The sequence below is a fragment of the Cladophialophora carrionii genome (genome assembly GCF_000365165.1).
Source record: "Cladophialophora carrionii CBS 160.54 unplaced genomic scaffold supercont1.3, whole genome shotgun sequence".
Lineage (NCBI taxonomy): Eukaryota > Fungi > Ascomycota > Eurotiomycetes > Chaetothyriales > Herpotrichiellaceae > Cladophialophora > Cladophialophora carrionii.
Window position 1 is genome coordinate 1148015 of NW_008481828.1, and position 16317 is coordinate 1164331.

Consider the following 16317-nt stretch of genomic DNA (forward strand, 5'->3'; position numbering starts at 1 on the left):
ACAAGCTCACAAACTTGCCAACCCCGCATGTCATAGCAATGATACCTTGGCCACTATACCTAGGTATCGTTATCATGAAGCTTGACAAGCTTGTTGGTCACGAAGGATGTCGATGCAACGTTGAAATGGCATGGGAATAGTAGTCTTGCACACAAAGGGAAGGCGAACAAATGATCTTCGGGCTAGCGCAAGGGTCGGCCATTGTCCTCGTAGCCGGGCCATGCCGTACGGGGTACAAGTAGAGTGAGGGAGATGTCGTATCTCACCGAGGGCCAAACAAGGAGGACGAAAGAAGCTAGGCCAATGAGGCAGCCGGAAGATAGCCATATTGCGCGGGCATCCTCTGCTACCGTGGCAACGCGACAAGCATTGGAGATCTGCCGCCACCCGCAACGATCACCGGCGTGAGGCGGGGAGCTTCGTCGTGTTCGGGTGAAAACGAGTAACGCAACTGAAGCTGATGGGGAAAGCTGAAGGATTAATACCGTGCGTGGTACGAGTACGCGCGGGAAATCTGAGACTGCGGAGTTTGTCCTCTGCTTGTGGGATCACGGGGTTTCACAGCTTGATCGAGCGCCTTGGCATGACGTAGACGGTGAGGGGCAGCGAGCGCGTTTCTCGGCCGCACGTGAAGCGGCTTTAGACCAATCAACTCCCACCATCCTTCCTTCCTATTTCAGGTTTACAGAGCCGAGCCAGATGGAGCTATTCCCAGTCGAGGTCGAGAGGCTATATCAAAAGCCATTAATTAGAGTCACCGGTCTCTATCCCCTCAGATTACTCTCCTTCCCTCGAGTGTCATTGACGTCGAGGCCGCCGTCACTGTCCGTTCGCCAGGAGTACACGGCCACCATCCACGCAAAGGCATCTTCCATCGACATAAGCCTGCAACGCGTCTTAGCCCAACCCCTTTGTTTGTGCGGAGGAAGGCGTGTCGACTTACTCCTGCCTGGCTGCTCAAATATAGCACAGCCCCAACGATGTCTTCTGCGCGTCCTATTCTTGCGGCCGGCATCGCCTTAAAAAGCTCGGCAAATTGGTTGGCTCCCTCCTCGACGGGGTTCATCTTGCTTGGGACGACTATGGCCTGCATCAGTCCGGTACGGAGACCCTCCGGAGCCATTACCTACATCCTGGGTTGATCGCGTTGACTCGCACATACCCTGGAGAGCAAGGAGTGTCAACATGACTCTACGTACATGAATTCAGGAACGCAGAAAGAGGCCCACTCACATCTTGCGAATTTGCTCGCCAATAGCGCAACCAGGTGATCAATTGCCGCTTTGCTTGCGGCATAGGATGTCAAATCGATGTTGGTGCAATTGTGCATACTGGCGCAACTGCTGGTGATGATCATTACACCACGTCCTTCGTCTCTGCCCGTCCGGCCGTCCCCAAGGTCGAGGTTACTCGCAGCTACTAACAGCTTCAAGAGCGCCACAGACAAGAAATAGTGGGCGGTGACGTTGACGCGGAAGGTGTCGTCCCAGTCAGAATGTCGCGAGGACCACAGCGATCCCTGTAATTCGTCTAACGATGCGGTTTTGACATCGCACATCTTTGGTGGGTCTCTCCTGATGCCAGCGTTCGAGCAGAGGATGTCGAGGTGAGTCTCATGCTTTTGTACTTCTTGGGCGACAGCAGCGATGCCATCTTTTGATCCCAGATCGCTAGCAAATCTGTGCACAGTCCTTGTTAGGGAACCGACATGCGCAGACTGTTTCTTTCTCACCCAATGGCTCTCCCACCTGTCGGCTTTCCAAGCTCGTTGAGCTCCTTGACAACGCCGTCGATGTCATCTGATGACAAGGCAGTCACATACACTTTCGCTCCGTTCGAGACCAAGCCCTGATTCGCGTCAACGCTCGCGCCCACATTGACGACAACGCGGGCTCACCTTGGCAATCATCAACCCTAATCCAGAACATCCCCCAGTTACGAGGGCAACCCGGCCCTTCACACCAAACAGATCGGAAACAGAAAGAGACTGCATTTTTGGGCATGACGAAAACCATGCTGGGAACATGCTTGATCTAAAGCTGCATATCAAAACCATCACAACCTCGGTCGCCTCCAGTGCGGCTCTGGCCGCTTGCAAGGTCCTCAACCGTCCTTCTCCGTCGGGGGCCCCGTGTTTTCGCACAAGTCCGCAGCTCGCTTCTCCTTGCTCGATTGACGTTTCCTTGCGAGAGGAGTATCTGAAGGATATAAACTCGATTCTGGGGGTTGTTGCTATCGCCAGCGATTCTAGAACCATTTTGAGATATCGAAAGTGAGGCCTTTGGTCTTGGAAATAGCGCAATGTCGGCTGTTACTAGCTCAGTTGCTGGCTTCTATGGCAATCTCAATCATGCTTCTGCCTTGTGGATTATTGCGGCCCTTCTGATTGTCTTGGGCCTTTACAAGGTAAGTGGCAACATCTTCAGTCCGCCAAAGGTGGTCTGACCTCGACAGTGGTCGACTTCCACCGACATTCCGAAGATCAGAGGACTGCCAGAAATCCCCGGCGCTCTACCAATCCTCGGCCATCTTCAGCAGCTGGGCCCCGACCATGCCACAGTGTGTGAAGGTTGGTGGCGCAAGTATGGACAATCGGTCTTCCAGATTCGCCTGGGCAACACTCGAGCCGTCGTCGTCAATTCCTTTGAGGATGCCAAGCAGATGCTTATCGGCAACCAGACGGCCGTTATCGACAGGCCGACACTGTATACCTTCCATGGTGTCATCTCGACGACGCAGGGCTTCACAATAGGCTCGAGTCCTTGGGACGAGTCTTGCAAGAATAAACGAAAAGCTGCTGGTCAAGCACTCGGCAGACCGGCCATGAGAGGCTACTTCGACATGTTCGACTTGGAATCGTATTGTATCGTACGAGACCTCTTCCGTGACAGCAAGAACGGCGAACTGGAGATCAGCGTCCGGCCGTACATCCAACGATATGCGCTCAACACGACCTTGACTCTTTGCTATGGCATTCGGATGGACAACGTTTACGACGACATGCTCCGCGAGATCCTGCACGTTGGCTCGGCCATCTCGCTCCTCCGTTCGGCGTCGGAGAACTACCAGGATTACGTTCCCATCATGCGGTATTTCCCCAATAACGAGAAGATCCGGCGCTCGAAGGAGCTGCGAGATCGTCGTGACCGATACCTAAATTTTCTCCTCAACAAGGTCCGTGACATGATCCAAAAGGGCACAGATAAGCCCTGTATCAGCGCCGCCATCTTGAAGGATCAAGAGACAAAGTTGACTGGCGTTGAGGTCTCATCTATCTGCCTGTCGTTGGTGTCTGGTGGTTTCGAGACAATCCCCGGCACTCTGACATCCTGCATCGGCTCTCTTTCCACCAAGCAAGGACAGATCTTCCAGGAACGTGCTTTCGAAGATATCATGCGATATTACCCGGATCCGGCGTCGGTTTGGGCAAACAGCTTCCAAGAGGAGAAGGTGCCGTACGTCAACGCCATCATCAAGGAAGCCGCTCGTTACTACACCGTCAGCGCCATGTCCTTGCCTCGCAAGACTGTGACGGATATCGAGTGGAACGGCGCGAAAATCCCGGCCAAGACCATGATCCTCATCAACGCTCAAGCGGCGAACCACGACGTCGATCACTTCGGTCCTGACGCCGCTGTCTTCAATCCGGAGCGATGGTTGAATGACGAATATGTGATGCGGCCTTCATCTACCCGGCCGGAAGAGAAGCCCGGTCAGGGTATTCAGCACTTCTCCTTCGGTGCTGGCTCCAGGGCCTGCTCTGGTCAATTCATCGCCAGCCGACTATTGTATACTGCCCTCATCCGATTGTTGGTGTGTTATAAGATTGTGGCGAGTGATGACGAGCCTCCCAATACGGACTATGTTGATTACAACCAATTCAAGTCGGCGTTGGTGGCGATTCCCCGGGATTTCAAAGTCAAGCTCATTCCGAGATACGATGAAAGCGTGATTCGGGAGATCATGTCTGCAGCGTCCGATCGGACGAAGGACTATTATACGGAAGACAGCTAGGCGGAGTCTTCTACGTTACGTGCAGCCGCGCGATACTCATGTTGTAATGATCTGGTTTGAGCATGCTCTGGGAATGGGAGAGGGGGATTGTGCACAGGACTTTAGAGGTGAATCTCACCGATGCAAATACACGAGTTTACCACCAAATAGGGTCTTTCATCGAATGAGCAATATGATGAGCTTGAATATTTTCTGCGATGGTGGTTTGAACGACGAGCCATTGTGGATGAAGCAGCGTCAGCATGAAAATGCGAGGCCTGGACTCACACTCGTCGACGGACATGTGCGGGTGCCTGTCTGGGGCCTAAGCCACCCCCGGGGCCCGCCCAAGAGCGCACCTACGCCGATCCCCGGGCAGCCACGAGCCACCCAAGAGCTTCGGCATCACGCCACGCACGCGAAAGCCCGCCGCCCAGCCCTCCACAGTCACATCTCACGCACTACCTTGAGAGCTGGACAAAAAGAAATAACAATTCTATTTGTCTGCGTAAGGATCTATTACGCGGTCTACCGACGGAGCAGTCCGCCAAGGTACGCGTCGATGTCCTTAACGAGGCTCCTGGACTCCAGTGCCACACGAGCACCAATCCATCCGTCCGGCCTTACCACGAAGACAGCCCCTGAATCGACATCGACGCCGTACCTCTTATATGCAGCGCCGCCATCCACGTCGTAATAGACCTTACCCAAAGGATCAGTCCCCAGCTCGAACCAGGCATTGCCGACTTTCTCGGGGAGGATGGTCAGGAAGTCCACCGGCCATTTGTGAGCCTGTGAGCTTGACGATCCATTGACATGAACACCGTTCGAAGTTGCTGCCGTCCCCGGAACCCTCTCAGGCTTCAGATGAGCATTTTCCTGCACATCTTGCTTCATCTTCGCAAAAGCTTCTTTCGCTGCCTTTGATCGGCCCATGAAGACGAGGATATAGAACCTTGCATAGTTCGTCATGAGCGTATGCAGCCAGGCGTGTTCCCATAGTGCTGGGGTCAACACTTGGATATCTGGCGCTCGATAACCTGCGATGGCTGGAGCCGGGATGATCGATCTCTTGGCCACGAGACTTGCATCATCGCCGCTATCATCTCTCATGACTGCGACATTCGGCTCGAACCCGATTGTCAAGCCGGTGTTGAAACCCTTCGCCTCTTGAAGTATCCTCCCCAGGACGACATTCGGATCTTCTGTTCGATCTCCATGCCAATCCTTCGGCAGCCTGCCCGAGACAAGAACGCTGATGTCTTCATCATACTTGATGAGCTTCTTGGCGTTGGGTTGCCTTTCCAGATCGTAAGTCTCGAGGACTTCCCGCTTTAGCACTCCTGTCAACACAAGGGCAAGCTTCCAACCCAGATTTACAGCATCATGCATGCCAGCATTCATGCCCTGTCCGGCGCCTGAGCTGTGACTGTGCGCTGCATCGCCAGCAAGGAATACCGACTCTTTTGCCCAGAACTTCCTCGCGACACGCTGGCCGACACTGTAGACGCTTGCCCAGTCCACCCGCTCATATTCAATATCGAATGGCTTGACCGAGAGCTTCGCTTCCTGGATAAACACTGCCTGATCCAGTTCCCCATACAGTTTCCTCCTCTCCTCGTTCAAAGCAAATCCAATCCTGGTGGCGCCGTGATCGAGGGGGATCCAGAGCACATTCCCGTACAACGGACTCTCAATGGCGCCGTAGGATCTCGGTTTCGGCATCGTGGTGCTCTTCAACACCCCGTCGATCCTGACCCACTTGTCCTCTGTGCGATCTCCATCCGACTCGATCCCGGCTGCTCCTCGAACCAACGTCCTTGACCCATCACAGCCGATCAGGTACCGACATTTGACCGTATACTCCCTCTCCTTGCCGGCGCCGGCACTGCTGTCAAGCACCTTCGCCTTGACCCTCCCTTTGCCACCGACTTCCACACTCTCGTCGACGGTCAAACCCACAAACTTGCACATCTCGCTCACTTTGACTCCCAGCTTGGCCAGCTCGGCTCGAAAGATATCCTCGACGAATTTCTGTCTCAGCACACTCGCGAATTTGAACCTCGTGTCTTCGATTCCCTCGAGGAAACTCCATCCTCGACCAAACACCTCTTCGCCCTTGGTATTGTAGGCGGCAGATGAGCGCACGGCAACACATTGTTGTGTAATCTGGTCGGCCAGACCCATCTGTGAGAGAATTTCCATAGACCGAGGCCAGAAGGTCACGGCTCGCCCGAAACTCTCCTGCACGGGCTTCGGATGGGCTTCGATGATGTGGACTGAGATCGGTCGTGAGTCCGCGTTGGGCGAGATTGGTGGCGAAGAGAACCGGCGCAGCTGGTACGCGAGATTCAGCCCGACAGGACCGGCGCCCACGATGAGCGCGTCGACGTCGACGTCGACGTCTGCCTCAGTTGATGGCCCCATTTTTGCCTGCACGGCTGTGGCTCTCGAACAATAATTATTCGTCAAAATCGCTTGCTTGTACGACTATCAGTCTGCTGGTGACTGCTTCAAGGCTGCTCAAGTCCTTCTCTTCCCGATCTATGACCACTGTGATCGACCCTGTCTCGTCTTCCAGCTGTAGTCTTACGGCAGCAAGGCTATTCAAGTAGGATCAGGCTCATACAAACCTGGCAAGGTTAAATATGGTCCTCTGGGTTGACTCGATCCAACCACGTTTTTACTTAACGTCAGATCTCGACAAGCCTATCATCTTCTCCATCTGACGGCACGATGCTCAACTCCGACTCTCTTTGCGCCACTCTATCACCCGGCGACTCGACGATTTGACAAGGCTGAGGCGATAAGCGAGCGAAGATGTCCGCATCCGCTCGCAGCCTGGAGTAGGACGTCCTTGCTCAGACAGCCCCCTCTGGGTAGGACGGAGATCGACGACATTGCTTATCATCCCACCGTTGTCAGGGCCCAGATCCCGATGCTCTGCTTCCCCAGATAATCATCGGCACGAATTCACCTGGCGGGGAAGGACTAGCGTTGTGTTTGTCGAGGGGAAAAGATCCTGCAAGCGGCCTCACATCATGTCTTGTCCGCGCATCCTCAGATCCGATCTCGCGGCGTTGCTGGGCTTGTGGCACCTCGAACGCGCAACATGGACGGCTTCGACCTCCTCGTCATCAACGGTCTCGTGGTGACCGCGTCGGACACGGCCAACTACGACATTGCCATCAAAGATGGGAAGATCGCGTTGCTCGCCCCGCCGGGCGTGCTGGGCAAGGAGAGTGCGAAGAAAGTGATTGACGCCGAGGGCGGCTATGTCATGGTACGTATGAAAGGCATGCCTTTGCTGTGCTATTCATGCGATGTCATGCATCTGTCCTCCTCTACAATTGACGGCTGACCAACCCGTGCACGCGCCAGCCCGGCGGAGTCGACACTCACGTCCACCTCGAGGAGCCTGCATTGTTTGGCGGCAAGGGGAGGAGTTCCGACAACTTCGAGACCGGCACGAGAAGTAGCATCTGCGGAGGGACAACAACGATAGTGTGCGTCCATCCATCTCATCACTTCAGTGCACCGCATACAGTACACATGGGCTGTAGTGCGTTAAGATGACTATACTCACTCACGTCCTTGCCTCGCAGAGCCTTCGCGCCTCAAGCCAAGACGATCCCCTCGCTGCTCACTGTTCTTGAAGACACCCACGCCCGGGCCAAGGACAACTGCTACACCGATTACTCGTTTCACATGCTCGTCGGCCACCCGGGAGAGCAAGCGCTGTCGGAATTCCCGCGCCTGCGCGAGCTAGGCATCTCGTCGCTCAAGATCTACATGACCTACGAAGCGCTGCAGCTTCGAGACGATCAGATCCTCGACGTCCTCCTGGCGTCGAGGAAGGAAGGCATCACGACCATGATCCACGCCGAGAACGGCGACGTGCTGAACTGGATGACCAAGAAACTCGAGGAACGGGGCCTCTACGCGCCAAAGTACCACGCGACAAGCAGGCCACAGATTGTCGAGACCGAGGCGACGAACCGTGCGATCGCGCTGGCCGAATTGATGGACGCGCCGATGTAAGTTCTAACCCTGTCCCCTGTTTGTGGGGGGGCAACCCAACGCCAAGTTCAAGTGTTTTGACAACATCTGGATCTGCAGCCTCGTCGTCCACGTCTCGTCGCCCAGTGCGGCAGCTCACCTCCGCGACGCCCAGACAAGAGGCCTCCCCGTCTACGCCGAGACATGCCCCCAGTACCTCTTCCTGACCCGGGCGGACCTGGACAAGCCGGACTTCGAGGGCGCGAAATGCGTGTGTTCGCCGCCGCCGCGCGAGTCCGCCCACGACCACGATGCCATCTGGCTAGGGCTGGCCAACGGCACCTTCACGGTCCTCTCGAGCGACCACTGCCCGTTCATGTACGAGGACCGCGAAAAGGGCAAGAAGAGCATCCTCAGCGCCGAGTATCCCGAGGGCCGCTTCTCGGGCATCCCCAACGGCTGTCCCGGCATCGAGACGCGGCTGGCGCTGACGCTCAGCGCGAACCGTCTCCCCTTGCAGAAATTCGTCGAGGTCACGGCCACCAACGCCGCGCGGCTGTACGGCCTGTATCCACAAAAGGGCACCATCTTGCCCGGGGTCAGCGACGCCGATCTCACCATTTGGTACCCGCCCGGACGGCTCGGGTCGTTCGAGCTGACCAACAGCATGTTGCATCACAACGTGGATTACACGCCCTTTGAGGGCATGGAGCTGAACCAGTGGCCCAGGTGGACCATCTTGCGCGGCCAGGTCGTGTGGGATCGCGACGGCGGCGGGCTCGTCGGCACAAAGGGCTACGGTCGGTTCGTGAAGAGAGGGAAAAGCACGCTGCCTGGACCGCGGAAGAGCGGGGACTGGGATGTGAGTGTTTTCTGAGCGATGGGTCTCTTCTTCAAGCTATAACAAACATGGTAAAAGTGATGGCCCATATAGAGGGGAGTGAGGAGCAAGAGATGATGCCTCGATGACTTGATGCCTCGATAACTTGATGCCTCGATAACTTGATGCCTCAGGGTGATGAGGACGAGACGAACGATAGCTGTATTTCGACCTCTCGGGCCTCTTCATCAATCCACATCATTGAATGCGCGTCGCGTCGTGAATAACGCATATAATTACGGTCGCCGGACATGGTGCTTTGACGAACGACTCCCGGACCATCACGCATTTCCAGCAGAAGGTCACTGTTATAATGATATCGGTTTACAACATGAATGGTTGGTATGGACGGTTATATTTGCATCTTGCGTCTTTGGTGTCAGGATATCGACTCACCCTACGTGGTTGTCTGTCGATTGGAAGGCAAGCTCTCAATGTAGTGAATTGATTGCTCTTGTCGTGTCACCGGTTTGAATCGATTCGACTCCTCTATCGGGTATGCGACACCTATCTCATCCCAGACCTTCGCCATACACATTGATGACCCTGTGTCTCATGACAGAGATTCGGCAAAGGCCAATGCCACAGTACTGCGTCTCTTGGGACTATCTATAGCTGTGATACCATGTAACCATGTATGTACCCGTACCTAAGTCCCTGCCGGCACTACAACTGAGTAAAAGTACTTTCCGGCGCCTGTTCCCTTGGTAAGGAAGTTGTCCCTTGGTAAAGAAATTGTTCCCTCGCTGTCGCTGCCGGAGTCATGTGCCGCAAGCTCGCCTCAGACAGCATCACCATTATTGCCAGCATGTATCCCCCCTCACTAGGGGTGTACCTTCGACGACTGCAATGTGTCCGGCTTTCAGCAAATAGCCGTCTGCTCCGCCTTCCGAAGCCTCAACCGCCGGCAGCAATGACCCTGCATTCCCCCCGCTCCTCACGCCAAAAGCTGCACTATCTCTCTAAGCTTGTTGTCGCTCAACTCGCGGGGTGCCTTAACCTCATACTCCCCACGACCGCATCTGATTCAAGCGTAATTTCCCTTCTTCGCCTCGCCCTTCCCTTTGAAAATAAAAGATGAACCGATGAACGGCAGACTGGTCGGCACGATAGACCTCCCAACACGGTTCTACGGGTGAAATCGGCACAGTAGAGAAGGACGTATTTGCAGGCTCAATCTTGATGTTTGTGTGTGGTTGGAGGAAACTCGTTCCGAAGCGACAACTGAATGCGAAAGGAAGATGGCGAAATATTGTGACAATGCAGCACAGGCCACGTTGGCAGGCAGCGGACGCATCCACCACCCGAAATGGAGGTCTGAGAAGTCGAGGTTAACCAGCACGCCAGTGTCGTGGTCGCAGCGAGGGAAATGTCAGTGTCCGGATGGATAGTCATGAGGTCAAAATTGTTACAAGGTCGAGATAGTACGCACACGACCAGCACCTGTGCTTCGATAGAAAGGGAGTACTTCGTATTCCTTTACCAGCAAGATGCCTAGATACAGCATCGATGCTGTTGGGTTGAAAACTCACCTGCCTGCCATGTACTGGGGACACGTAATGACGATCCTCTCCTATGCTGATGCTGCCACCTTCAGCACAGGGTGATTCCCATGCTATGCTCTGATCCAGCTAGCTACTCAGCTGGAAACCTCAGACTATGCGCTGTCTTGACCACAGAGGTTCATTGGTAATGTTGCCTGCATGGTGGCAAAGTCGAAGTCATTTGAATCCCGCAAGTGTGCTCCTACAACGGGGCTAAGGGACACTTGTTAGGGGAAGGCCGCAAATGATTCCGATAAGCGTTGTAGGGAGAGAAGCAAGCAAGAGAGCCGTACATTATTGCAGAGCGAAGAATTCGCCAGGTATTTAAGCACGGTTCAGTGCCGGCCACAGCCGCCGAGCCTAACCATCTCGGGAATAGTGAAATCGCCAGTTCGGATAGCGCAGCATGGGTGAACCCGCGGGGCACCTAGGATGATAAGTGAAGCTAACCACAGATGAGTACGATTTGAAAAACAATGAGTCTAATTACTCGTCGTAATTGGCAGAAATGTGACGTGAGCCTCCGCTTAAGCACACTCCCCGCGGCAGGAAAGCTGACTTCGTTCGTCACCCCAGCACCGTGGTCCTAGTGTATTCAGAGACCTATCGTCGTGCTCGTTCCTTCCAGATACCACGACTCATCCACGTCAACTGTCAGGCCCATCGTGACATTTCTCCCTGGCTCCGCGGCGGTGAACGAGTTCCCGTCTAGAGGAGCGAAGCTCTGATTCTCTGCTGTTTTGCCCTCTTTGACCTTGTGCTCCTTCAGAGGAAAGTCCCCACGGTGACAGATATGTTCTTGAACGCGGTGCAGTATGCTTCCCGGTCCTTGGGCACTGCACACGAGCGAAACGTCGAGATGATCCCGGAAGATGCCGCGGAAAGCCATACTGCTCAGCTTGAGAGACTGATTCAAGAACATTGTGAGTTTGATGATGGAACACAAAATTCCAGCATTCGGGCTGGCTGCAATCCCTCTGAGATACAAGTTCGCCAGAGTCAAGGACTTCAGTGTGCCTGTATGTGTCAGGATGAACTCAGATAGCTCCTTGACAGTAGTTGCCATGTTCTCCAAGATGAGGATTCTCAGATTCGAATACAACATCCCTAGTTTTGTGGACCTGAGGAACAGCGCAGTCATCCTTCTCAAGGCGTAGGCGCATACAGGCTCAACAATTCTGTTCATCGAGGGCATACGGTCGAAACCAAGCCACAAATTTTCCACCACAAGTAAGTGACGGGGAAGCTGGGTCAGATATTTGGTCAGGCCATTTGCCCAGTAATTACTTTTTGCGCGGAGGCGGCAACGAGGCCGATCAAAGCTTTCCACTTGTAAGGTCAGCTTGAAGCGGGTGACTCCGGACAACAGCTCTGTGAGATGTGGGATGTGGGAGATGTTGTAGAACTCCCACCAGTAGAGCGATGCCAAATCGATCGACCTAGGTCGCAAGTGCCGACATTTCTGCAAGACAGAATTCATGAGCGGGAATTGCTTTGTACCATCCAGCATACAAACACCTGTCCGTTTCATCAGATCCGAATCATCATCGAGCAGGTAAGATCCGGTTGTAGTGCGAGCTGATGGTCTGACATGTATGAAGTGTCGAAGCTGCGGAAATTTCTTGAGCGCGATCCAAAGCAACGGGGGTCCCTCATTTGCGAAAGTGGCTTGAGAGTGTATCTCGGCGTTGTATGCACCAGAAAGCTCGAGCGCCTCCACAGCTGCGTCAAGCGGGGCCAGGCTTTGAAGTCGTTGAGCCAGAGGGCCGGATCTAACAAATTGGCTGAATGGCGCCTCGATCAGGTAGTGCGTGTGGACCTCGATGGTATGCACGAGACTCCCGAGAGTGCCATCGAATGATATGTTGCACAAACGGGCAACGCTGTTCATGCTTGGAGATAGACAAACTGTTCGGAAGAGAATGCGAGTGGCCGTGGAACCCATTTGCCTGTCCACCAGACGACACGACCTCAAGTCTCTCCTCTCGACCCATTTTAGGATATTCGCCTTGATCTCTTCGGGCAAGTTGAACCATTGTTGTAAGAGTCCTTGCGTTGCCGTCGTCCGAATTTGAGACTCTTGCGGTTCGGTGAGCTCTCGGTCGGGTTGAGGTGAAGATTCGTTCACTGCCTTGCCCTCACATGCGCAATCGTAGGTGAAGTCGGCATCCATATTGGATAGTTTGGGAAAGAGGATTATCTTGCTAGAATGTTGAAATCGAGACGGGTACGGATAGGGCAAATCGAGGGGACGACAGTCGTTGCTTGTTGAGAGGTGTAGAGGCAGGAAGTGTGCCAGTGACAGTTGTCAGAAACAGCAGTCAGAAAGTCGATCCAGTGACAACCGACGTGCCGAAGGTGACATGATATTCAAGCACAGGTCGGGAAGACACACTTGTCAGTGAATGTCAATGTGGGAAGGCAGTGGGCTGAGGCCTTCAACATTGCACCGCAGCTGCCACGGACAACAACGTGTAAACGAAACGCGACTAAGGTGTGATTCATTCATAATTGTGCCTCAGAAAGCCCTGAGCAAGAGGGATTGGAAGGTGAGGCAGCCGCAAACACAACATTCATATTGTGCAATTGCAAACACTCACCCCATAGCACAACTGCCACCAACCGCAGCCGGATGTCTCTTAACGTCATCTAGGTGTCTTCCAAGCCATCCCCCATAGCCAAAGCTCGTCCAAGCGCCATCCGTCCTCTCTGTTGTCCGCAAACAGACACAAGCAATTGTTTGTAAAAGAGAGCATGGCAAGGGACGTTTGACAAACAAAGAGACAGAGGAGCACAAGGGAGCACAGGAAGAATGGCAGACCAGAACAACTCTGCAGCACTACGAGATCTTGAGCTACCCATGCAGTGCAAGACAGGGTAAAGGATCGAGGCTAACATCAGGAGGATAGCGGCGAGAATGGAGTTGATAGCAGCCAGCAATCGGGAGGAGAATCGCTGTCCAGAGTTGCGGCTTACATAATGAGGCGCATCAGACGTGTCTGGTGCGCGTTGCCACTCAAGCGGTTTGATACACTCGCACTACCCACTGTTTCTCTGCATTTGACTGAATTACTCTACAGAATCTCTGAAAGTACCTAGTCGGAAAGCGTTTTTTGGTGGGCCAGTTTAATGCCTGTAACCCAAAGGCTACTGCTGGGGATGATATGAGGTACTCTCCTTCATTTGTGGTTTCCTGAAGACCTATTTGGAGGGATCGAGCTGTTGCAAGGACTACTGATCTGTCTCGATCTCCTGTCCAGCACAATATGCAAAAGCAAAGAAACATCCCCCCTGGGCTTGAGACACGCTGAGTCATGGCCACCTTCTGATGTCAACACATGCGTGTCCAAAGCGTGTCTTTCTATCCTCCAGCTCGAGACTTCTGGTTGTCCTTGGTGCCAGCCTGAGCACAAACCGGGAGATGATTCTGAAAATGCACGATCACATCCTCCTCTGACAGACGCTGCTCGTTCATCTGTTCAGCCAAGGAAGCCCATTCGATTGTCAGATCGGCTAAACAAGCTTTCTCCATGACTGCCCTGGCCCAGACTCTGCTTCAAACTCGTCTTTGCTCTGCATCCCATGACCTTCAATCTTGCTACCCACTATGGTAGGCTTGATGGTCGAACTTGGCGATCCGTGCTCGCTGCCTAAAGCATACCACTTCTCTTCCCACGATTGCAGACTGTCGGTCTCGTCTGGATAGGTACGCTTGAAGGGTCCATAAGCCCGCGCACCGTTACGCATCGGAGAAGGATTCAAAGGAATTGCATCGTGACTTTCGTTCGAAGGAGTACTCGGCTTTGGTGATTTCCAAGGACTCCCAATCTCGGGGAGAGCGGTGATGCTGTTGCTTCTTCTGCTCTTGCGTCCTGGCGTGTAAGGGGAAGCCGGAGTACGAGTGGGTGTTTCAAAGGACTTCTTTTCCCTAGCACGAGCTGCGTCGTCCTCGAACTTCTTGAGGTGGCGGGCGTAAGTGTCTGTCGTGCCTGTCACAGAGCCACTCATACCAGCGTTCTCACCCGTCAAAATACCAAGGCTGCGCATTCTTCTGACCTGCTTGTTCTTTTCTCGCGTCTTGCGCCATCTGCCAAAGCAGCCGAAGAAGGGGATTGAGTCGACGACTTTGTGGAACGTCCGAGGGTGGTACTTGCGCCAGAGGAGCATCAAGAGTGAGAAGAAGAGTAGTGTACCGATGGACATAGGTACGGCGATTATTGCCGGACCGGGACCATGGCCATGTCCATGTCCGTTGATCTGCTGAACAGGTGGTGCTGGGTTGGAATCATTCGCAGGTGCTGGGGGAGCGGCTGAACTTGTTGACACTGGGTCTGGTAAGGTAGTTGGCGCTGAGGTTGAGAAAGTGGTGCCCGCTGCTGTTGCTGTTGTCGTTGTCACACTGGCGGGCTCAATAGGAGTCGCGACACTAGTTGTTATTGATATGCTGTGCGAAGTCGTTGATGTGGTGCTAACGCTTGAGGCCGAACCCGGTGCTGCAGGACTGGATGGTTCGCCTGGACAAACAGTTCGGTCAGGATCTTTGAATGTTACACACGACATCGGTTCGGACGTACTGTCGCTAGGCGGTGTGCTCGACGGCCAGTAGACTGAGAAGACGTAGAGAGTAGAAGAAGATGAGGTTGCGATTTGATCGACAGAGGGCATCACCAGACTCTTGTTTGCACCCTACCAGACGGGATTGTCAATGATAATTCTTGTGCTTTCAGTTGATGCTTTCCCAAATTCGCTGACGAAGATGTCGGATGGCGAGAGAAAGAGGGCAGTAAACTCACAACTAAAGAGCTGAGAACTTCCGCTGGTGACGGTGGCGTCGCAGCAGCTATACTGGCCAGCACTGACGCTAGGAGTCCTGTTGAACGTGATGTATGTGACACCGCGGTTGTCTCTGGACTTTGTGCCATGATCCCGGCTGCGATCGGAGAGGTGGATGAACAAGTTAGGTTGTGTGAGGTGCAGGTGACCTGTGTGGAAGAAGTCATGGCGCGCAAATCTGAAGTCACTCGGGAAAAAGGTCAGGTGGATTTCGCGCAAGGAAAGTGATAATTTCATGAAGATGAGTTTGCCGCGCTCAGTGACAGCCGCACAGACAACCGTCAGGGTTTTCTCTTACCGATCTGAGATGTGGCCGAAGCCACCCACGAGGTTGTGCTCGCCATTGTCGTTGGAGCAGTGGCTGGCGCCGCCAACAAAAAGGTGCTAAGCATTGGTGAGAAGGCTCGCGACGTTGTCCCATTGACGGTCATGTTGACCATGGGGTAAACCATGTGGTATGGCGCTGTTGCCATCTTGAACTTGCTGTTGAAGAGGCGCGTCGAGGTGAGTGGAGGGATACTCGTCACCTCTCCGCCGTCACGAGGTCTTGTGGCCGTGTTGCGGGTGAGGTTGAACTGCACAGAAGACGATTGAACGACACCGCCCTGGCACCATCCAGCTCCACCAAGCATCGTCAATAGCAAGAATTCCGCCAACAGCGACACTGGGCATCTTCCATTACGCCTTGCGCAAAAGCGCTTTGTCCAATTTCTCTCCCCGTTCAGACCCTCATGGCATGCGTCTACAGCGACATTGTTTCGGTCCACGAGGTTCTGCGACATCATAGCCATCTTTTTCGGCATGGTCGTCATGGTTCACCACTTCCTGGCACCTCAAACACAGCGTCCGACCATCGGAAAACGTGGCAAGAGTTTCTATCAATATAAGCCTGTTCCAGTTGCCCCGAAGACGACGAAGATGACGGCGAATGTAGTGGTGACATTGTTGAGACTTGAGGACAACTTGTGATGCCACTATAATGTTATCAGCTCTGGCACGAAGATATATGACCATCAAACACAGGAAGGACATGCAATAGCCGGCAGTGGTCATTGAAATCATCAACGG

At 53.9% G+C, this 16317-nt stretch overlaps 6 protein-coding genes across 6 annotated transcripts; 2 read left to right on the plus strand and 4 right to left on the minus strand.

Moving 5' to 3' along the window:
* Nucleotides 1–819: 819 nt before the first annotated feature.
* Nucleotides 820–1993, minus strand: G647_03802 (uncharacterized protein; the record flags this gene model as incomplete). The annotated part of the gene is made up of 6 exons (XM_008728147.1): nucleotides 820–885; nucleotides 944–1080; nucleotides 1131–1163; nucleotides 1234–1679; nucleotides 1733–1848; nucleotides 1898–1993. 6 exons carry the CDS (start codon nucleotides 1991–1993, stop codon nucleotides 820–822), a joined length of 894 nt encoding a protein of 297 aa, XP_008726369.1.
* Nucleotides 1994–2301: 308 nt separating this feature from the next.
* On the plus strand, nucleotides 2302–4014 carry G647_03803 (uncharacterized protein; the record flags this gene model as incomplete). Its single annotated transcript, XM_008728148.1, has 2 exons — nucleotides 2302–2406; nucleotides 2455–4014. 2 exons carry the CDS (start codon nucleotides 2302–2304, stop codon nucleotides 4012–4014), a joined length of 1665 nt encoding a protein of 554 aa, XP_008726370.1.
* Nucleotides 4015–4521: 507 nt separating this feature from the next.
* On the minus strand, nucleotides 4522–6420 carry G647_03804 (uncharacterized protein; the record flags this gene model as incomplete). The annotated part of the gene is made up of 1 exon (XM_008728149.1): nucleotides 4522–6420. One exon carries the CDS (start codon nucleotides 6418–6420, stop codon nucleotides 4522–4524), a length of 1899 nt encoding a protein of 632 aa, XP_008726371.1.
* Nucleotides 6421–7105: 685 nt separating this feature from the next.
* On the plus strand, nucleotides 7106–8869 carry G647_03805 (dihydropyrimidinase; the record flags this gene model as incomplete). Its single annotated transcript, XM_008728150.1, has 4 exons — nucleotides 7106–7276; nucleotides 7375–7499; nucleotides 7599–8030; nucleotides 8113–8869. The coding sequence occupies 4 exons, from the start codon at nucleotides 7106–7108 to the stop codon at nucleotides 8867–8869; spliced, it is 1485 nt and encodes a 494-aa protein (XP_008726372.1).
* Nucleotides 8870–11011: 2142 nt separating this feature from the next.
* Nucleotides 11012–12589, minus strand: G647_03806 (uncharacterized protein; the record flags this gene model as incomplete). The annotated part of the gene is made up of 1 exon (XM_008728151.1): nucleotides 11012–12589. The coding sequence occupies one exon, from the start codon at nucleotides 12587–12589 to the stop codon at nucleotides 11012–11014; it is 1578 nt and encodes a 525-aa protein (XP_008726373.1).
* Nucleotides 12590–13929: 1340 nt separating this feature from the next.
* On the minus strand, nucleotides 13930–14619 carry G647_03807 (uncharacterized protein; the record flags this gene model as incomplete). Its single annotated transcript, XM_008728152.1, has 1 exon — nucleotides 13930–14619. The coding sequence occupies one exon, from the start codon at nucleotides 14617–14619 to the stop codon at nucleotides 13930–13932; it is 690 nt and encodes a 229-aa protein (XP_008726374.1).
* Nucleotides 14620–16317: the final 1698 nt, after the last annotated feature.